Source organism: Coregonus clupeaformis, chromosome 8, assembly GCF_020615455.1.
Source record: "Coregonus clupeaformis isolate EN_2021a chromosome 8, ASM2061545v1, whole genome shotgun sequence".
Taxonomy (NCBI): domain Eukaryota; kingdom Metazoa; phylum Chordata; class Actinopteri; order Salmoniformes; family Salmonidae; genus Coregonus; species Coregonus clupeaformis.
The window spans coordinates 15,469,086-15,488,943 of record NC_059199.1 but is presented as its reverse complement, the minus strand read 5'-3'; the positions used below and the strand labels follow the sequence as shown (position 1 = coordinate 15,488,943).

Here is a 19,858-nt window from a genome sequence, read left to right as displayed (position 1 = left end):
TCTGTCTCTCTGTATCTCTCTCTCTCTCTCTCTCTCTCTCTATCTCTCTCTTCTCTCTCTCTCTCTCTCTCTCTCTCTCTCTCTCTCTCTCTCTCTCTCTCTCTCTCTGTCTCTCTGTCTCTCTCTCGCTCTCTCTCTATTCCTCTTTCTGAATGTACTGTATACATACACTACCGTCAAAGGCTTTAGAACACCTACTCATTCAAGGGTTTTTCTTTATTTGTACTATTTTCTACATTGTAGAATAATAGTGAAGACATCAAAACTATGAAATAACACATATGGAATCATGTAGTAACCAAAAAAGTGTTAAACAAATCCAAATATATTTTATATTCAAGATTCCTCAAATAGCCACCCTTTGCCTTGATGACAGCTTTCGCATTCTCTAAACCAGCTTCACCTGTAATGCTTTTCCAACAGTCTTAAAGGAGTTCCCACATATGGTGAGCACTTGTTGGCTGCTTTTCCTTCACTCTGCAGTCCAACTCATCCCAAACCATCTCAATTTGGTTGAGGTCGGGGGATTGTGGAGGCCAGGTCATCTGATGCAGCACTCCATCACTCTCCTTCTTGGTAAAATAGCCCTTACACAGCCTGGAGATGTCCTGTTGAAAAACAAATGATAGTCCCACGAAGCACAAAGCAGATGGGATGGCGTATCACTGCAGAATGCTGTGGTAGCCATGCTGGTTAAATCACAGACAGTGTTACCAGCAAAGCACCCCCACACCCCCACACCCCCACACCATAACACCTCCTCCACCATGTTTTACGGTGGGAAATAAACATGCGGAGATCATCCGTTCACCCACACCGCGTCTCACAAAGACACAGCGGTTGGAACCAAAAATCTCAAATTTGGACTCCAGACCAAAGGACACATTTCCACCGGTCTAATGTCCATTGCTCGTGTTTCTTGGCCCAAGCAAGTCTCTTCTTCTTATTGGTGTCCTTTAGTAGTGGTTTCTTTGCAGCAATTCGACCATGAAGGCCTGATTCGCACAGTCTCCTCTAAACAGTTGATGTTGAGATGTGTCTGTAACTTTTATTTGGGCTGCAATTTCTGAGGCTGGTAACTCTAATTAATTTATCCTCTGCAGCAGAGGTAACTCTGGGTCTTCCATTCCTGTGGCGGTCCTCATGAGAGCCAGTTTTATCATAGCGCTTGATGGTTTTTGCGACTGCACTTCAAGAAACTTTCAAAGTTCTTGACATTTTCCGGATTGACTGACCTTTATGTCTTAAAGTAATGATGGACTGTCATTTCTCTTTGCTTATTTGAGCTGTTCTTGCCATAATATGGACTTGGTCTTTTACCAAATAGGGCTATCTTCTGTATACCCACCCTACCATGTCACAACACAACTGATTGGTTCAAACGCATTAAGAAGGAAAGAAATTCCACAAATTAACTTTTAAGAAGGCACACCTGTTAATTGAAATGCATTCCAGGTGACTACCTCATGAAGCTGGTTGAGAGAATGTCAAGAGTGTGCAAAGCTGTCATCAAGGCAAAGGGTGGCTATTTGAAAAATCTCAAATCTCAAATATATTTAGATTTGTTTAACAATTTTTTGGTTACTACATGATTCCATATGTGTTATTTCATAGTTTTGATGTCTTCACTATTATTCTACAATGTTGAAAATAGTCCAAATAAAGAAAAACCCTTGAATGAGTAGGTGTTCTAAACCTTTTGACCGGTAGTGTACATAATGCTGTATATGTCCTTTACCCATACTGATTTCTATTTCCGTGGTCGTCCTCCTCCTCTAGTGATTGGAGGGGGTTTAGAGCCACACTGTCACAACCCATTTATCACATTAAATATCAGCCCTCTAGCTTGGCTCTCTCTCGCTCTCGCTTTCTCTCCCCTGTTCCCTCTCTCTCTCACTTCTCCTCCCTCCCTCCTCACTCTCTCTCTCTCTGAACCCTCCAGCGTTCCTCTGTAGGTCCCCATCTCTCTCACTTTCTTAACAACTGGCATATGCCTGCTCATCCCCCCATGAACCCAAGTCTCTCTCTCGAACTCCCTCCGTATCTCTCTCTTTCTCACGTGGGCATACTGTAACCCACCCCCCAACCTGATTGAATTTGTGTGATTCAAGGAGGTACAATATGCCTGATATCATGAAAAACACAGCCATATATAAAGAATGTGCCAGCCAATAATAGAAATGCCTTCTGACAGAAACAGAACATAAATTATTCCAAAGAGAAAGTAAAACATCATACATACTATCTGCATTTGTATATCTAGCATAGGCCTACAAGTAAATCACAGAAAATAGAAAATAGCAGTGGTCCCAGAGTTGAGCCCTGTGGCACATCAGATCTTTTATTTATCTATGCAAGTCAGTTAAGAACAAATTCTTCTCTTAACCACAAGCTACCAGCCTGGAATCAAACCAGGGGGTCTGTAGTGATGCCTCAAGCACTGAGATGCAGTACCTTAGACCGCTGCGCCACTCGGGAGCCCAGATTAAAGAAAAGGCAGCTCCCAAAGTGACAATGACAATGTGATCCACCATTAGTCTAAATGTAAGCTGTGCGATGACCACAAAAACTTCTAAATTAGGCTCCTACCTAGTCAGATCAAATCAATGTAGCTCGCTAGATATGCTATCTAATCTGTTAACCTCCTCTGACCACTGAGTATAAGGCCGTAATGCCGTGTTCCAACATCAACTAAGGACCAAACAGCCCCAGAGCAAGCAAGGCATCACTCCCGCTACCTTAAACACCACTGGACAAGGTTTTCCCTTCACTGTCATTTAAGAAACCACAAACAAGATCCACAGTGGGAATGCAGACTACACTCTGGGAATACGGGGAGTCGAGGCTATTTCAATAGCTTGAAAAGGCGAGCACACTGCAGCTTCCCAGGTAATGCTAGGCCTACATAAGGGGCACACTAAAAAATACAGACCCTCACCCAAATCTATATGTTCTTTTTGTAGGCCTCTTCTCTGTGTATTTCCATACCACTTGCTCATATCATTCTTCAATATGTGAGTGTCTGAGTAAAAAGCTATTCAAAGAGAGCAGAGAGAGAGGTAGATGGGAAGAAAGAAAAGACAGAAGAGAGGGAGAGAGAGAAAGAGAGAGAGAGACAGAGAGACAGAGAGAGAGAGGAGAGAGAGAGACAGAGAGAGAGAGAGAGAGAGAGAGAGAAGAGAGAGAGAGAGAGAGCAGAGGAGAAGAGAGAGAGAGAGAGAGAGAGAGAGAGAGAGAGAGAGAGAGAGAGAGAGAGAGAGAGAGAGAGAGAGAGAGAGAGAGAGAGAGAGAGAGAGAGAGAGAGAGAGAGAGAGAGAGAGAGAGAGAGAGAGAGAGAGAGAGAGAGAGAGAGAGAGAGGGAGCTCATGTATTCTTTTATTATGTGGGTTATGCTGCAGTGACAAATTTAGAGTGTCCTGATTTCCTTGAGTCAGTGATCCCCAGATACCATCGAGAGACTCCGAGTACCCTGACCGCACAAAGACATGGTCACAAAGTACCCTGACCGCACCAAGACACAGAGCCCTAATTAAACACACACACACATACGCACGCATGAACACACACGCACGAACGCACGCACGTGCACATACACACGACCAAACCTTTGCCACACAGACACATGACAACATCCTATACCATGTCGTCACAGACACACACACGGTCAAACCAAACCCTGACCAGTGACCACATAGAAATAGTACAACACACACACGGTCAAACCAAACATTGACCACATTGACTGGTGATGATGTGGCCGGATAGAGACATCATGGTCGCCAAACTCTATCCACACAGACACTAAGATAAACCAAGCCCTGTTGTCAACATAGCCACACTGACACACCAAAGCCTGACCACACAGTCAAATAGCACGGAGAGCTACAATTAACACCTCTTGTGTCTCACAATCTCATAATCTTAACAACAACATAACATGTTACAGATTTGCCTTAGCTCTGTGTGAAATGTGGTGCTATCTATCATAGGCCCAATCCCAGCAGCCCTGCTAATAAGAATGCCATCAAGACAGATTACATACGTCTTTAATTCCTAGATAGGATGTTTTGCCCTTACCTATCTCACCACACGTATGTGATTAACATAAAAATAGATTTTGAATTCAACGTTTTCCTGTCTCCCGAGCAACAAAAGGCTACATTATGATGTCATGACGTCAGGGCTTTGTCTGATGTGCCTGAATGAATTGAGTGCATGTTATTAATCCTTTCAAAGCAATAACGTTTGATAAAATTACATTTGTATGGATTTATCTATCAATCTAATGATCTCTATCTGCCTATGTATCCCTGTATTCCTCCCTCTCTCCCTCTCAGTCCTTCTGCATCTCCCCCTCTCTCCAGTTTAGCCAATCCTGCTCTGTCGTTGGATCACAGACTTGCGTCACCATAGCAACAGCTGACGTCAAAAGTAACTGCCCCAAAAAAGTGTTTTTGTGTATGTGTGTGTGCATGCATGAGGGTGTGTTTGTGTGTGTGGATATATGAATGTTTGTGTGTGTGTGTGTGTGTGTGTGCATATAGGAATGTGTGTGTGTTTCGAAACCCTCCCTTGTTTCTGATACACCCATTTTCTGCAAAACGTTAATCATGACCTCATCCTCCCTACACCTATCCAATTAATTGTCCAGCGCACTGTTGTCTCTTTCTCTCTCTTTCTCTTTCTCTATCTCTTTCTCTCTCTCTCTATTCCCTTTCAGCCCATATCATCCATTTTCACTTTTGCTATCTTATCCATTCAATATGGTATACATCTCTGTTTCCTATGTGTGGACAGCAGTTGGTGATACTTAAACATCTGAAATACAGAAATGGCAAAACAAGGAGGTGGATGGATGACAAAACTGTGATGAAGATGAGGATGATGATGAGGATAGGTTTGTGGGTAAGGGCACAATGACAAAGTTAGGAGTGCCACTGTCGCTGCCCGACACCACCTGAGTCTAACTGACAATAACCACATGGCGGCATGGTAGACTAGACTGGGTATAACCTACAGTGTATCACCATGGCAATACTGTTATATGGTATAAGGATAGAGAGAGAGAAAGAGGGACCAGGCTGCCATCATATCAGTCAACACACAAAGGTGACTGGCTGGAGGTGGAGAAGGAACAGGTGGAAGAGAAAGAGGGGAGACTCCTTTCTTTGTCTGATGCATTGTGCCCATTTTTCCATCTTACCTCTCTATCCTCCCCTTGACAATACTCCTAGACCCCTCTCTTTCCCTGTCCCGTTGTCACCATGTACCCTGGTTCCTTTCCTTTCTTTACCGGTTCCTTTCCTTTCTTTACAGGTTCCTTTCCTTTCTTTACCGGTTCCTTTCCTTTCATTACCGGTTACTTTCCTTTCTTTCCTTTGTCTGTCCAGTGGAACATCCTCAGAAATAATCACGCCCTCCCTCCCATTGGTCTACCTCTCTATCTCTTTACATTTTCCCTCTCTACCTCTACACCTCTCCTCTCTTATTTATTTTCCTTGTTCCCGCTCTTTATTTCTCACTCCCTCTATCATTGCAGCCCCTAGTAAAATGGTTGCTATAGAAACATATTTATTTGGAAATGAAGGGAAGATAATTATTTCTACGCTCTCTCGTTCTCTCTCTCTCCATCTGTCTGTCTGTCCGTTTGTCGCTCTGTGTGTATGTGTGCGTTTTCTCTCTGTCCTCTTCTACGGGGCTAATCTCACATATTTCAAATCTCAAGTGCTTTATTTGTATTGAACCACCGTTACAGACATTGTTACCATGGCTACAGCCAGTGAGGACCACTGACACAATGATAGACACACAGTGGCCATGACAACCCCTTGGAGCAGTGCAGGGTAATATGATAATTAATGGTCAAAGTGTCTGACAGTATGCGAGACGACATGAATATGCTGGGCTTTTCACAACTCCTTTCTTCAAAATAATCCAGCCCGTCCTTTGTGAAATGAGCATGTGAATGAGTGACAAAGAATACTTGAAGGGTAACCAAGGGTAACTACCATGGACTAACAATGTCAGGCCTCTTCTAACCCTGATCAAGGGCTACACTATACAGAATTATCAAAGTGGTGTTTTGTAGTAACCTAGGTCCTCGGTCTAGGATATTTTGTTTCGTACTCTGAATTAGCTAGCAAAATCAATATTGTTATGAATCAACAATTCACCATAGTGGTTTCCAAACTATGTTAAGTTGTGGCCTACCCTGTGATCCACCACATACACAAACAATATATCCAGCCAGACCTCAGTCTATCGCCGCCACCCGCCTATACCTTTACCTACCCAACCTAAGGGAAACACTGATTTAACCATTCAAATGCCAGAGGTTCTATTTTCAGTGCTTTCCATAAATCATGGTCTCCAAGGTCTACTTTAATTCAATCCAGTTAAATCTAATTGTATTAGTATGTCGCTTCTTACAATGTCATCCGTCACAAATCGTCGAATAAAAGCTGGGGCCTTGACCCCTGGAGTGATGTTATGGCTTATATTCATGAGTCACACTCCTCTGGATCACTAATATCTGTATCACTAATATCTGTTATTAGAAAAAAATTTACATGTCAATGATTACCCTGTAAGGGAGTAGGGTAAGCTGAACCAAAGGGGTAAATTGAGCCAACCTTGTTTCTAGGAAATGAATTTATTGTGTTAGAGGTTTTATGATGCTTATCTAAACCAAAGTAGATTGGGCTCTATAAGCTTCAATTTGAGGTCCTAAACCTAGCATGAAAGTGCATCCTTGTAGCTGTGTGGGCTAATATAGTCAAAATGTTTGCCTTGGGGTAAGTTGAGCCAATGGCCATGGGATAAGTTGAGCCAATGGTTGAGCCAATGGCAAGTTGAGCAAATGTAAGTGTTTTCTTCCCAGGTGTAATGCAAGGCCTTATCGCTGGGATATGAGGTAACAACAGGGCCTGGCCTATGTTAAAAGTGTTTTATAAAGTACAAAGTGTTTGTTAGGTGTCAAGCCTGTTTTAAAAGATGCTTTAAATTATTAATAGACAAATAAGCGATTGTGATTGTTTTGAACTGTGTTTGGGAAGTAAAGATAGTCATGGTTTTAAAAAGGTAGTTGTAATATTGAATTCAGTACGGAAAAAGAATCGTAGGCAGCTTAACTTACCCTGTACCGTGGCTCAACTTGCCTCATACCCGAGGTGAGTTGTACCAAGAGACCACTTTTTTGGGACAAGCCATGTTTTCAAAACTGTAATGTTTACATGAATTCTGATTATTTAGAGGGATACACAACATCCTGAAATATATGTAGAAATCTTTGTTAGAAAGAATCCTATATTTCCCTTGACGGAGTGATGCTGAATGTAAAAAAGGCTCAACTTACACTACTCTCCCCTATGGAATTGATGTGAATGAGCTGCATGTAACCATATCCTTCTAACCAACATAAAAGAAACCAATAGGGTAAAAAAACAAACAGTTGAACCGTTAAACTAAATATGTTCCCCTATTTTTACTGCAGGCTAAATGGCTGTATGGCTAGCAGTGTAGACCAGGGCCATAACTGTAAGCTTATTAGTTAGATGGCTAGCTTTAATGTTGTTATCGTAGAGAGAGAGAGAGAGAGAGAGAGACGGATGGAGCGACACAAATCTCCTTACCCTTCTTGAGGAGAAACTCAGAGAGCGAGAAATCAAGTGACATCATCACCCGGCGGCCACATTCCTACAGGGGGAGGAGGGAGGAATAGAGGGATGGGGGATGGAGGGAAGGAGGGAGGAGAAGGGGACAGTGGGCGAAGAGGGGGAGGGGGGAATGTCCCAAAACTTTTGAGGGAGAAAAACACAGCCCAACGACAGCAGTGAATCCCATCTCCTGTGTGTGTGGGTGTATGTGTATATGTATGCGGTTGCAGGTCTGTGTGTGTGTCTTCAGTACAGGGTGGCTGTACTCTTCATCATGTGCTCTTTTAATTCATGTGCTTCTTCTTCTGACCCCTCCCCCTCTCCTCTCCTTTCCTCTCCTCTCCACTGGCTAAAGGAATGCAAGAACCACATCTGGAACTTATTAGAGAGAGAGAGGGGGGAGAGAGAGAGAGAGAGAGAGAGAGAGAGAGAGAGAGAGAGAGAGAGAGAGAGAGAGAGAGAGAGAGAGAGAGAGAGAGAGAGAGAGAGAGAGAGAGAGAGAGAGAGAGAGAGAGAGAGAGAGAGAGAGAGTTTTGTGAGTCTAATGTTTACTGATAATTTTAAACTTTTAAACTTTTGTTTATTATCTATTTCACTTGCTTTGGCAATGTAAACATATGTTTCCCATGCCAATACAGCCCCCTTAAATTGAAATTGAGAGGGAGAGAGAGAGAGAGAGAGAGAGAGAGAGCGCGAGAGCGATAGAGAGATAGAGAGCGAGCGAGAGAGAGAGAGCGAGCGAGAGAGAGCAAGAGCGAGAGAGAGAAAAAGGCTGAAGGGTAGATGGAAATAGAGGGAGAGGGGAAAAAGAGTCAGAGGTAAAAAAAGAAAAAAGTACAAGAAGGGACAGAGGGAGAGAGAGAGAGAGAGAGAGAGAGAGAGAGAGAGAGAGAGAGAGAGAGAGAGAGAGAGAGAGAGAGAGAGAGAGAGAGAGAGAGAGAGAGAGAGAGAGAGGGGAGAATTGAGCTTAGCTAGCAGAAAGAAGGAGGAAAAATGGAAGGACAGAGAGAAGGGAAAGAGAAAAAAATAATCTGAAAAAAGAGGGAGAAGAAGAGAAGTTTCAACAGTGATTAATGCCAATTAATTCTAGTCTAAGCCAAGGCATGTGCAGAGGCATCTTCCAAGGCCCCAGAGCTCAGGGAAGGAGAGAGAGGCCTCAGATGTGGGTTAAATAATTCTGATTTGAGCGTAGCACTTTGAACTCTCTCTTCCATATTCTCTGTGAATGAGGTGTGTGTGTGTGGCTAGCTGTCCCCACAGAGGAGCCAGTCAGCCTTGAGTAATCGTCCCTTTCTCTCCCCCTGGCCCCCAACCCCTCCCCTCCTCCTCCCTCTCCCTCCCTCTCCCTGCCTCTCGCTCTCTTTCTTTCTTTTCATCCCCCATCCCCCACTACAACCACCCCCCCGGGAAAAAAACTATAATCGGTCTTGATCTGGCCCTCTCGACTTCACCCACCTGCCCACCAGACCACCCTCCCCACACCATTGCCACACCGGACCCCCCCCAACACAACTTTTTGCCACCCCTCCCCCACCCCAAAATTGTCTCTTGGCAAAATGTAGACACATAGTTTGAAAACATGGCAAAGAGTCAGATGTGATAAACTTGGCTCTTTCTCTCCCTCTCCCTCTCTCTCTCTCTATCTCTTTCTCTCTCTTTCTCCCTCTCTCTTTCTCTCCCTCTCTCTCTCTTTCTCTCTCTTTCTCTCTCCCTCTCTCTTTCTGTCCCTCTCTCGCCCTCTCTCTTTCTCTCCCTCTCTCTATCTCTCTTTTTCTCCCTCTCTCTTTCTCTCCCGTTCTCTCTCTTTCTCTCTCTAGTTCTCTCTCTTTCTCTCTCTAGTTCTCTCTCTCCCTCTCTCTATTTCTCTCTCTTTCTCTCTCTTTCTCCCTCTCTCTTTCTCTCCCTCTCTCTTTCTCTCCCACTCTCTCTCTTTCTCTCTCTTTCTCTCTCTCTCTTTCTCTCCCTCTCTTTCTCTCCCTCTCTCTTTCTCTCTCATTCTCTTTTTCTCTCGCTTTGTGGATTCTCACAGAGCACATCTTATGAGAATGATTTAAAAACTCCATTGGTTAGCCCAGTCAAACAGCTTTAGTAGGGTCTTTAACGCCTACTGCTATAGACCCGGACGGCTTGCTGTCATTTTGAGCTGCTACATAATGCTATAATGTAATATGATTTATTACACACATACGTTTTGATAATTTTATAGATTAGTATACTATCCATGATAAACAATGAGCCTCAATGAGCGTCTTCTAATTTGTAGTTTTCTAGCAAGTTTCATTGTCTGTTTTTGTAGCTTTACAATAAACAATAGGACAGCCCTACTATTATGTGTCAGAATTAGTTTTAAAGCATCAAGTCACATTTGCAATATTTACAAAAACATTGAAATAGAATATGTAGCTCATGAGACTGGGTTGGGTTATTTGGTCTCTTTCTCTCTCTTTCTCTCTCTCTCTATTCCCTTTCTGTCCATATCATCCATATTCACATTTACGATATTATCCATTCAATCTGGTATACGTCTCTGTTTCCTATGTGTGGACAGCAGTTGGTGATACTTAAACATCTGAAATTCAGAAATGGCAAAACAATGCCAGTCTAGTGTATAAGTAGTTATGGCATTGTTCATAAGGACAGAAGCTGACAAATGTTGCACCTGCACTGAGGCCTTTGTTATAGCAGTCTAGATAGGTACATTAGCAACACCAAGTTGCAGTGTAGCAAAATTACGAGGTGTAAGCTTCTAACAACAACAATTGCATTTTCATGGATTATAAAGAGTCTTTGCAGTTGAATGGCAAACAGGACATACATTTAAATTTCATACCATATGAAAGACTTGTTAAGAAAACTGAACATAAAAAATAAAAAAACAGTTTTTTTCTTCAAGTGTTCTGAGAGCAGCGTATTGGACAGGCAGTTTGAAGAGTATAGCCTACACATGAACAATAAAATGGTGACATTGTACCATTGCCATAATGAGCACAGTGTGTGACGCATAGTTTACAGCCATGTAACTGACACAACATGGTGACATGGTGTTACATAGTGAGTGTGTGTGTGTGTGTGTGTGTGTGTGTGTGTGTGTGTGTGTGTGTGTGTGTGTGTGTGTGTGTGTGTGTGTGTGTGTGCGTGCGTGCGTGCGTGCGTGTATGTGTGCGTGCGTGGCTTGTAGTAGAACCACTAATGTGCACGGTTGGATTTATGAGAGAGAAACCTGCTGTCAGGGAGTCGAGGAGGGCTCCCTGCAGAAAAACAACAGGAATTTGCATGTTGATTTGGGTTGAAGGGGTTCCATTGTATTTGGTGTGTGTGTGTGAGTGCATGCATGCATGCTTCAGCTTCGTTCCATGTGTGAATGTGATGTATTAGTATGTTTTGATGTGTGTAATGTATATTCATAACGATTACTGTTTATAGCTGCCACACTATAGGCCATCTGTCAGTTGTTTTACAGGATTAGGCAGTGAAAAGGTGCTACAATACTAACATTTAGCATTTAGTGTATAGTTATACTAGTAGACTAATATTGTGTATGGATGTTGAGAGAAGGACAAAGGAGTAACGCTAGCCTATCTAAAAAGAGACATAGGCTATATGGATGACATCATCCTATATAGACCTTTCAAACACGCCCCCTACCTATGATAAAGTGGTAGGCTGGTCAGTACCTGCTCGCGCCCGCACATTCACAGTACACGCACTCTCTGACTGTCACACACAACAAGGTAGACAATGAAAAGGGAGGAAGATGCTGTAATCTAACAGGTAGCCTGAGAAATCACGTTCCCCTTGAGCACTTGTCTCCTAGCAACTACGTTATAACAATAGCTTTTATACCTGTCATTGCGCAGGTATTAAAGATATGACATCTAGATGACATTAGGGGTATTATACTTGAAGCTATGCTGGCCATACCTCGATTCAAAATGAAATACATGGCGAAAAAAAGTCACCATTCCAATCTTTGTGTCACGCGCACGAGCAGAACAGGCAACAGCGGCAGCTACGCATGGCAACCTGGAGACCGTCTACAATGGCCTTGGTGTGTGTGTGTGTGTGCGTGCGTGTGTGTGCGTGTGTGTTATTAGGCTACATTTCTATCTCAGGCACCAATAAAAGATGGCAAGCAACGTTTGAATGATTGACGCAAGCCGTTCCCAAATTCCAATATCAAGCACCCTTGGTCAAAAATTGTAGACGCGCACAGCCATTCAAATCACGTCCTTGCTGCCTAACATCCTATTTGAATAAGGCAATAGGCTACTGAATGCACAGGACTAAGGTCATCTGGTGGATACTAGGTTCTTGCACCAATCAGGCCATGATCATGTTAGACACACACACAAACACACACACACACACTGTGGAATAGCCTACCATTCACACTGCCCCCCATGTAATGACAAATTCAAGGCCATATACGCAGAAAAAGGGAGCATCTACTTCTATCGCTCTCTCACATAAACACACACACACAAACACACACGCGTACACATGCGCGCGCGCACACACACACATAACTGAAACGAATCTAGAGTAACTTTTCCCCTCATCAAGTTTAACAAGTCTTGGTATTGTTCGACAACATGAAACAGTGTGTCGTTTATTAGGGAAGGTAACAGGGAAAACCCTTATCTTACCACGGTGAAAACTCAACGCCAAACTCAGGAGTAGAAGCCTATGCATCGTTCAGAAGACCAGCAAGCCCGTTAGCTCTATTCTCCGTGAGGACAGCATCAAAAATCCTCGGATTTTATTCACCAGTATAGGGCAATTGTAATCCTTCCAATTAATATATGTGACGATTTTCGTCGTTATCCACCTCCTTTTTCTGCTGTTTTGTTTTACGGTTTAGATCATTTCTCCGTTTTTTCCTGCTCTCCTTTTTGCTGTCTGCTCTTGCGTGCTCCACGATGGTCCGTTTTCTCATTAGCGGCGCATTCCTTTCTCTCTCGCTCTCTCCTCTCACGTACGTCAGCACCACAGCACACACCCCTCCTCTTTCTAGTCTGAATCTCGCAGTAGATGGTAGTGGTCCGCTATTACATTTTCATGTCTTTGTCACCAGAGAAAAACTACACGAATTTGTCCATAATGTTTGTTGGATTTTTGCCATTATCTCTGTATTGTTCTATTTAAGAGAGATTGAACAATAGGTTACAGATTTAATGGCATGTCATGGTAATGGACTGCTGAGTTAGTTGAATCATTCTGCAAGCAAATCCTTTTTCAAACATTCTACATGGCAAAACCAAGTTCTGCACCAGAAGTGACAGCGTATGTTTCCTCCTTTCTCTCAAAGTAATGATGAAGTAAAGGCTATATAGCCTATTATAGCCAGATACATAGGCTATACATGTAGTGTTTAATGTACCCATTGAGCCTGTATGGTAGGTAGGCTGTAGGCTTCTCTCATATCCTTCTCTCTCGGCTTTACATCAGCCTAGGCTATAGCGCAGTGTTGGAGCGCCCTCAAGTGCACTGACTCAGGAACTACACGCAAAGAACTGGAGCAACAATTAAAATGCCTACACACGGATGCACCTCGTAGAAACAACACATTTTAGTTACACTAATTTGTTCACTGAAATATATAGCCACTATAATTAGGATTCCAGGCATTGCCACCATTAAATTGTTCTGCTTTTGGACCGTTATTGCATGTATAGTTTATTCACTAGACTGGCATTGATGTATTTTGACTAAATAAGTGTTTCATTTTCTACCATTACTCAGAGGATCTACTTGAAAAACTATATAGGAATGGATTGTTTGTGTGGTGAAATAAATCAAGAATTTCTGTTTTATAATTCCCTTGATATTGTAACGCTCAATAAGTGGTCGAACATGCTATTCTTTCACTTAAAGAAAAAAATAAAATCAAGCAAATCATATTTATATAACTCATTGTTTATTTGATATGATACATTATTATTATGGTTAGGCTATGTGATAAATACAAGTATGTGATAAATACAAGTTAAGCCTACATATCATGGGGTGTAGAGATGTAGTGAAGTGCAGTCTTATATTTAGAATATTTAGAAGGATGCATTGAATGAAAAGGTGGCTGCAGTTTATAACGGGACAGCATTAATTACAGCATACATTTTCTGTAATAAAAAGTCCGCAGGTCTGCCGTGTGGCACCCAGATGTGACCCATCTCTGCCGGGACTCGAACCCGGAGCCTCTGGATTAGAAGTCCAGCGCGCTATTCCATTGCGCCACAGAGACTGCGCCAATAAATATGAATCCGGTACAGTTTAGACACTCACATCCTTCTATGTCGATGCTTTCAGCATCCCTGCAGCATCAGGACCACTCTTCGCAGACATTTTGGCTCTATGAAAGAGGCCAGTAGAGGGCGCTGTACGCGCTCTCTTCAATGGAATTCGCACGCTCGAGCCGCTCTCCAGAGCCAAAATGGCGATGCGGTGATTAGTGGCATGCAGAAAATGTATTCCATTTAGGCTTTCATAAAAGGCGTTGTGCAAAGGAAATAGCCAAGGAACTGTGTGGAATAGTAGATATAGCTTGCGTCGTTATATCTTCCTCCTATTCTGTATATACACGAAATACTAACTGAGGGATTTTTGTATTTTGGTGAATTCGCACAGAATAAAACACGCTCAATCAAGTAAACTGCCTGTAAGCTTCTGTTACTTTCTTATTATTTGTAAGTATTTTGTTCAAATTTTATCAACCATCACACCATGCACGGATGGGTGGAAATAAATGCACAAGTGGACAGCATCGATAGCACTCAGCGTCTGTACCAGAATATTAAGTAGCCCCAGCTACGTTGCACCGCGGTTGCATCATAACATCCCTTTGCGACACTCCTTTTTCATAAGGTTCCATACCGGATAGATTATGATGATTGACAACATTGTATCAGGTATGATTGTTCACTCTGTCAGCAGATGGCCCTGTAGGCTATGAAAATCTAAAAAATACTTCCAATGAAATGCGACATAGGAATTAAGTTCGTAAATTCACTTCAGTGTTATGTCTTTGTTAATTATGAAATTATTGTCCATTGTCCCTTAAATTAATGATCTAAGTTAATTATTAATAAGTGACATGATCAATCTTCAATTGTTTATTACATTCCTAGAGCTCTGACTGCTTATCAGACTGTTTATAACTTATGATGATGGGAATAAAATAGCCTATATCATTTGATTTACACAACATGCCTACCACTTTGAAGATGCAGAATATTCTTTATTGTGAAACAAACAAGAAATAAGACAAAAAAACAGAAAACTTGAGCGTGCATAACTATTCACACACCCAAAGTCAATACTTTGTAGAGCCACCTTTTGCAGCAATTACAGCTGCAAGTCTCTTGGGGTATGCCTCTATAGACTTGGCACATGAGCCACTGGGATTCTTGCCCATTCTTCAAGGCAAAACTGCTCCAGCTCCTTTAAGTTGGATGGGTTCCGCTGGTGTACAGCAATCTTTAAGTCATACCACAGATTCTCAATTGGATTGAGGTCTGGGCTTTGACTAGGCCATTCCAAGACATTTAAATGTTTCCCCTTAAACCACTCGAGTGTTGCTTTAGCAGTATGCTTAGGGTCATTTTCCTGCTGGAAGGTGAACCTCCGTCCCAGTCTCAAATCTCTGGAAGACTGAAACAGGTTTCCATCAAAAATGTCCCAGTATTTAGCGCCATCCATTATTCCATCAATTCTGACCAGTTTCCCAGTTCCTGCCGATTAAAAACATCCCCACAGGATGATGCTGCCACCACCATGCTTCACTGTGGGGATGGTGTTCTCGGGGTGATGAGAGGTGTTGGGTTTGTGCCAGACTTAGCGTTTTCCTTGATGGCCATAAAGCTCAATTTTAGTCTCATCTGACCAGAGTACCTTCTTCCATATGTTTGGGGAGTCTCCCACATGCCTTTTAGCGAACACCAAACGTGTTTGCTTATTTTTTTCTTTAAGCAATGTCTTTTTTCTGGCCACACTTCCGTAAAGCCCAGCTCTGTGGTGTGTATGGCTTAAAGTGGTCCTATGGACAGATACTCCAATCTCCGCTGTGGAGCTTTACAGCTCCTTCAGGGTTATCTTTGGTCTCTTTGTTGCCTCTCTGATTAAAACCCTCCTTGCCTGGTCCGTGAGTTTTGGTGGGCGGCCCTCTCTTGGTAGGTTTGTTGTTGTGCCATATCCTTTCAATTTTTTAAAGAATGGGACCACCCATACGTAAAAATGTATACGCACATGACTGTAAGTCGCTTTGGATAAAAGCGTCTGCTAAATGGCATATTATTATTATTATTATTATTATTATTATGGTGCTCTGTGGGATGTTCAAAGTTTCGGATATTTTTTTTTGATCTGTACTTCTCCACAACTTTGTCCCTGACCAGTTTGGAGAGCTCATTGGTCTTCATGGTGCCACTTTCTTGGTGGTGCACCTTGCTTAGTAGTGTTGCAGACTCTGGGGCCTTTCAGAACAGGTGTATATATACTGAGATCATGTGACACTTAGATTGCACACAGGTGGACTTTATTTAACTAATTATGTGACTTCTGAAGGTAATTGGTTGCACCAGATCTTATTTAGGGGCTTCATAGCAAAAGGGTTGAATACATATGCATGCACCACTTTTCCATTATTTTTTTTAATATAATTTTTTTAAACAAGTTATTTTTTTCATTTCACTTCACCAATTGTGACTATTTTGTGTATGTCCATTACATGAAATCCAAATAAAAATCCATTTAAATTACAGGTTGTAATGCAACAAAATAGGAAAAACGCCAAGGGGGATGAATACTTTTGCAAGGCACTGTATAGCAAGACCTCCTTTTATATGGTCATGCTCAAGGGGTTTTAATTAGGCAATAAAGCCAGAGGAGGTGTGGTATATGGCCAATATACCATGGCTAAGGGCTGTTCTTAAGCACGTCGCAACACGGATACAGCACTTAGTCATGGTATATTGGCCATATACCACAAACACCCGAGGTGCCTTATTGCTATAATAAACTGGTTAAAAATGTATTTAGAACAGTAAAAATACATGTTTTGTCATACCCGTTGTAAACGGTCTGACATACCACGGCTTTCACCCAATCAGCATTTAGGGCTCGAACCACCCAGTTTATAAATATAATTAGTAAGCGGATACACTGTAGCTTAAGGTGTAATAATCAGTGTAGCTGGTGATATGTGTGTAGGCCTAATGGCTTAATAATGTAGGCTAATAACATAACATTTTAACTTCATAAAATTACTAAGTGGCTAGTGGCATTACAGAGAAACAACAACAAACGTAAAAAAACATACAAAAACAGGACAAATCTGAGGGGGCACGTGCCCCTGTGCCCCCTATGGGCATGATGCCTCTGATTGTATCCACTGCAAGTGATCTTCCCTGTGAAGGCGCATCTCTACCGCGTTGACCAAATTCTATTCTAAAGAAAAAGTTCTCACCAGATGTTGCCCAGTTCTCTTAAAACGGATGGACCTGTATTTGGAAGAAAAAAACAAAGATCCAACAAAAGCGAAGCGAAACATAGAAAACAGCTGTTCATGCTATCTAAGAAAGAAGCTCTGTTCTCTCTTGGATACAATATAGTCGAAAATAATTGGGTGTTTGCCCCTAAATAAGTCTATGTGTATTGCACCTATAATAAGTTGTTAAGGAAACATTGGGATCTATTGTTCAAGATCCTCACATGGAAATGAAGTAGGCTAGATTAAAACAAAAACATTGAATTTATTTATGTATTTATTTTTTAACAAATAGAAGAAATATGAAATTATTTTTCATAGTGTGTATATTTGTACTTTATTTCTAGGATTCAACATAAAAGCAGGATAAAAAATATGAGATAAAAAGTTAAGAAATAATATTTCATTCAACACATATAGTAGCCTAGGCTAAGTATGGATCACTAATGTTTCCCTAATTCAAGTTCCAAGTTCATTTAATTCATTCACGTGGCAGAATGCAATTGGACTCTGAATTGCACGATGAATACAATTCAAACGAATAGGCCTACTAATAGAAAACAAACAATCAAAAAAAATACAACTCTGCCTAGAAGGTCAGCATCCCGGAGTCGCCTCTTCACTGTTGACGTTGAGACTGGTGTTTTGCGGGTACTATTTAATGAACCTGCCAGTTGAGGACCTGTGAGGCGTCTGTTTCTCGAACTAGACACTCTGATGTATTTGTCCTCTTGCTCAGTTGTGCACCGGGGCCTCCCACTCCTCTTTCTATTCTGGTTAGAGCCAGTTTGTGCTGTTCTGTGAAGGGAGTAGTATACAGCGTTGTATGAGATCTTCAGTTTCTTGGCAATTTCTCGCATGGAATAGCCTTCATTTCTCAGAACAAGAATAGACTGACGAGTTTCAGAAGAAAGTTCTTTCTTTCTGGCCATTTTGAGCCTGTAATCGAATCCACAATTGCTGATGCTCCAGATACTCAACTAGTCTCAAGAAGGCCAGTTTTATTGCATATTTAATCAACACAACAGTTTTCAGCTGTGCTAACATAATTGCAAAAGGGTTTTCTAATGATCAATTAGCCTTTTAAAATGATAAACTTGGATTAGCAAACACAACGTGCCATTGGAACACAGGACTGATGGTTGCTGATAATGGGCCTCTGTACGCCTACGTAGATATTCCATTAAAAATGAGCAGTTTCCAGCTATAATAGCCATTTACAACATTAACGTCTAGACTGTATTTCTGATCAATTTGATGTTATTTTAATAGACAAAAAAAATGAGTTTCTTTCAAAAAGGACATTTCTAAGTGACCAGGGGGTTTGATCTAGACGTTTATACAGATCAGACATGGACACAAATGTGATACCTCAGTTTCAAGGGTGTTTATTTAAAACAATAAAGAAAAATAAAAGAAACAGGTCTCCTCCTGGGGACCTCTTCCGGGTGACCGTCTTCTGAGCTCCGGGGAATGCGGTCTCCTCTGGGGTAGAACACCGAGCCCCTCGGTTCTATCAGACCATGAGGACGTCTATCCAGTAGCAACCTCTCACTACCTCCAACCCCCCTCGTGTGCTGCCCTCCTGGCAGCTTTATGGGCCCCGTACGGCTGGTAGCAATCAGCCCCTTGATTACTCATCAACCCCAATTAGTCCTGGCCTGGAGGACCAGTCGAGACCTGGCACGTGCAGCAGAGGGAGCCACCGCTGCGTAATGCAGACTCCTTCTGTCACCAGGCCTTGACGAGTCTCCCCCTGGTGGCTTGTATCCCGCCAGCCCCAGGAAGGACTTAACTTGTGTCTTGGTGTGGGGAACGGGCCAGTCACGAATCGCCTGGACCTTTCTCCCCTGGAGCTTAATGTTCCCCCATCCGATCAAATACCCTAGGTACTCCACCTCCTCGAACACCAGTTTGCATTTCTTGGGATTCACTGTCAACCCGGCTTGCCTGAGCGCATCCAGTACCGCCTGGAGGTGCGTCAGGTGCTCTTCCCAACCTTGCTGTGGATGATGATGTCATCCAAATAGGCCTCAATCAGCCCCAATTAGTCCTGGCCGGAGGACCCGTCGAGACCTGGCACGTCCAGCAGAGGGAGCCACCGCCGCGTGATGTAGACTCCATCTGTCATTTTAAAAACATTTTAGTCATTTAGCAGACGCTCTTATCCAGAGCGACTTACAGTTAGTGAGTGCATACATTTATTTTTATTTTTATACTGGTCCCCCGTGGGAAACAAACCCACAACCCTGGCATTGCAAACGCCATGCTCTACCAACTGAGCTACACGGGACTACGACGAGTGTCCCCCTGGTGGCTTGTCCGCAGTACGCCTCAATATATATTATTATCATAAAATATATACTGTATATATATTAACCCATCCATATTTTTCAATTGTGCTGTGATGTTTTACATACATTTTGAACCTTTCTAATCATATAGTATCCACAGATTGTGAGCTAAAGATGAAAACCTTTCCTACTATTATTATTATATTATTTATTGACTGACTATGGCTTTCCAAATCGCCCAACACTGCTATTTGTAAGGTTAATTTTAAGTGAATGTTGTGATTTTTTAACCATTCCTGTACCTGTGACCAGAATCATGCTACATAGGGGCAATACCATAATTAAATGATCAAGTGATTCTGTCTCTTCACAGCAAAATCTACAGAGCTGAGATTGTTGTATGCCCCATATATATTTAGCATTCTGTT

At 42.2% G+C, this 19,858-nt stretch overlaps 1 protein-coding gene and 1 non-coding gene across 4 annotated transcripts in view; both read right to left on the bottom strand.

Annotated features, from left to right (window-relative positions):
* The window catches only part of LOC121572132 (kin of IRRE-like protein 1), a 48,441-nt gene extending 35,838 nt beyond the window's left edge, over positions 1-12,603 (bottom strand). For 2 of the 3 annotated variants that reach the window (XM_045221814.1, XM_045221816.1), the window contains exon 1: positions 12,302-12,603. In XM_045221814.1, coding sequence (XP_045077749.1) covers positions 12,302-12,347 — 46 coding nt within the window. In that variant the 5' untranslated portion in view covers positions 12,348-12,603. Of the gene's footprint in view, positions 1-7,631; positions 8,043-12,301 lie in introns of those variants that run through there. The other variant, XM_045221815.1, reaches the window with a different exon arrangement.
* A 1,219-nt stretch (positions 12,604-13,822) lies between these two features.
* trnar-ucu lies at positions 13,823-13,896 on the bottom strand. The gene has a single exon. It is a non-coding gene; the product is annotated as a tRNA-Arg (tRNA).
* Positions 13,897-19,858: the final 5,962 nt, after the last annotated feature.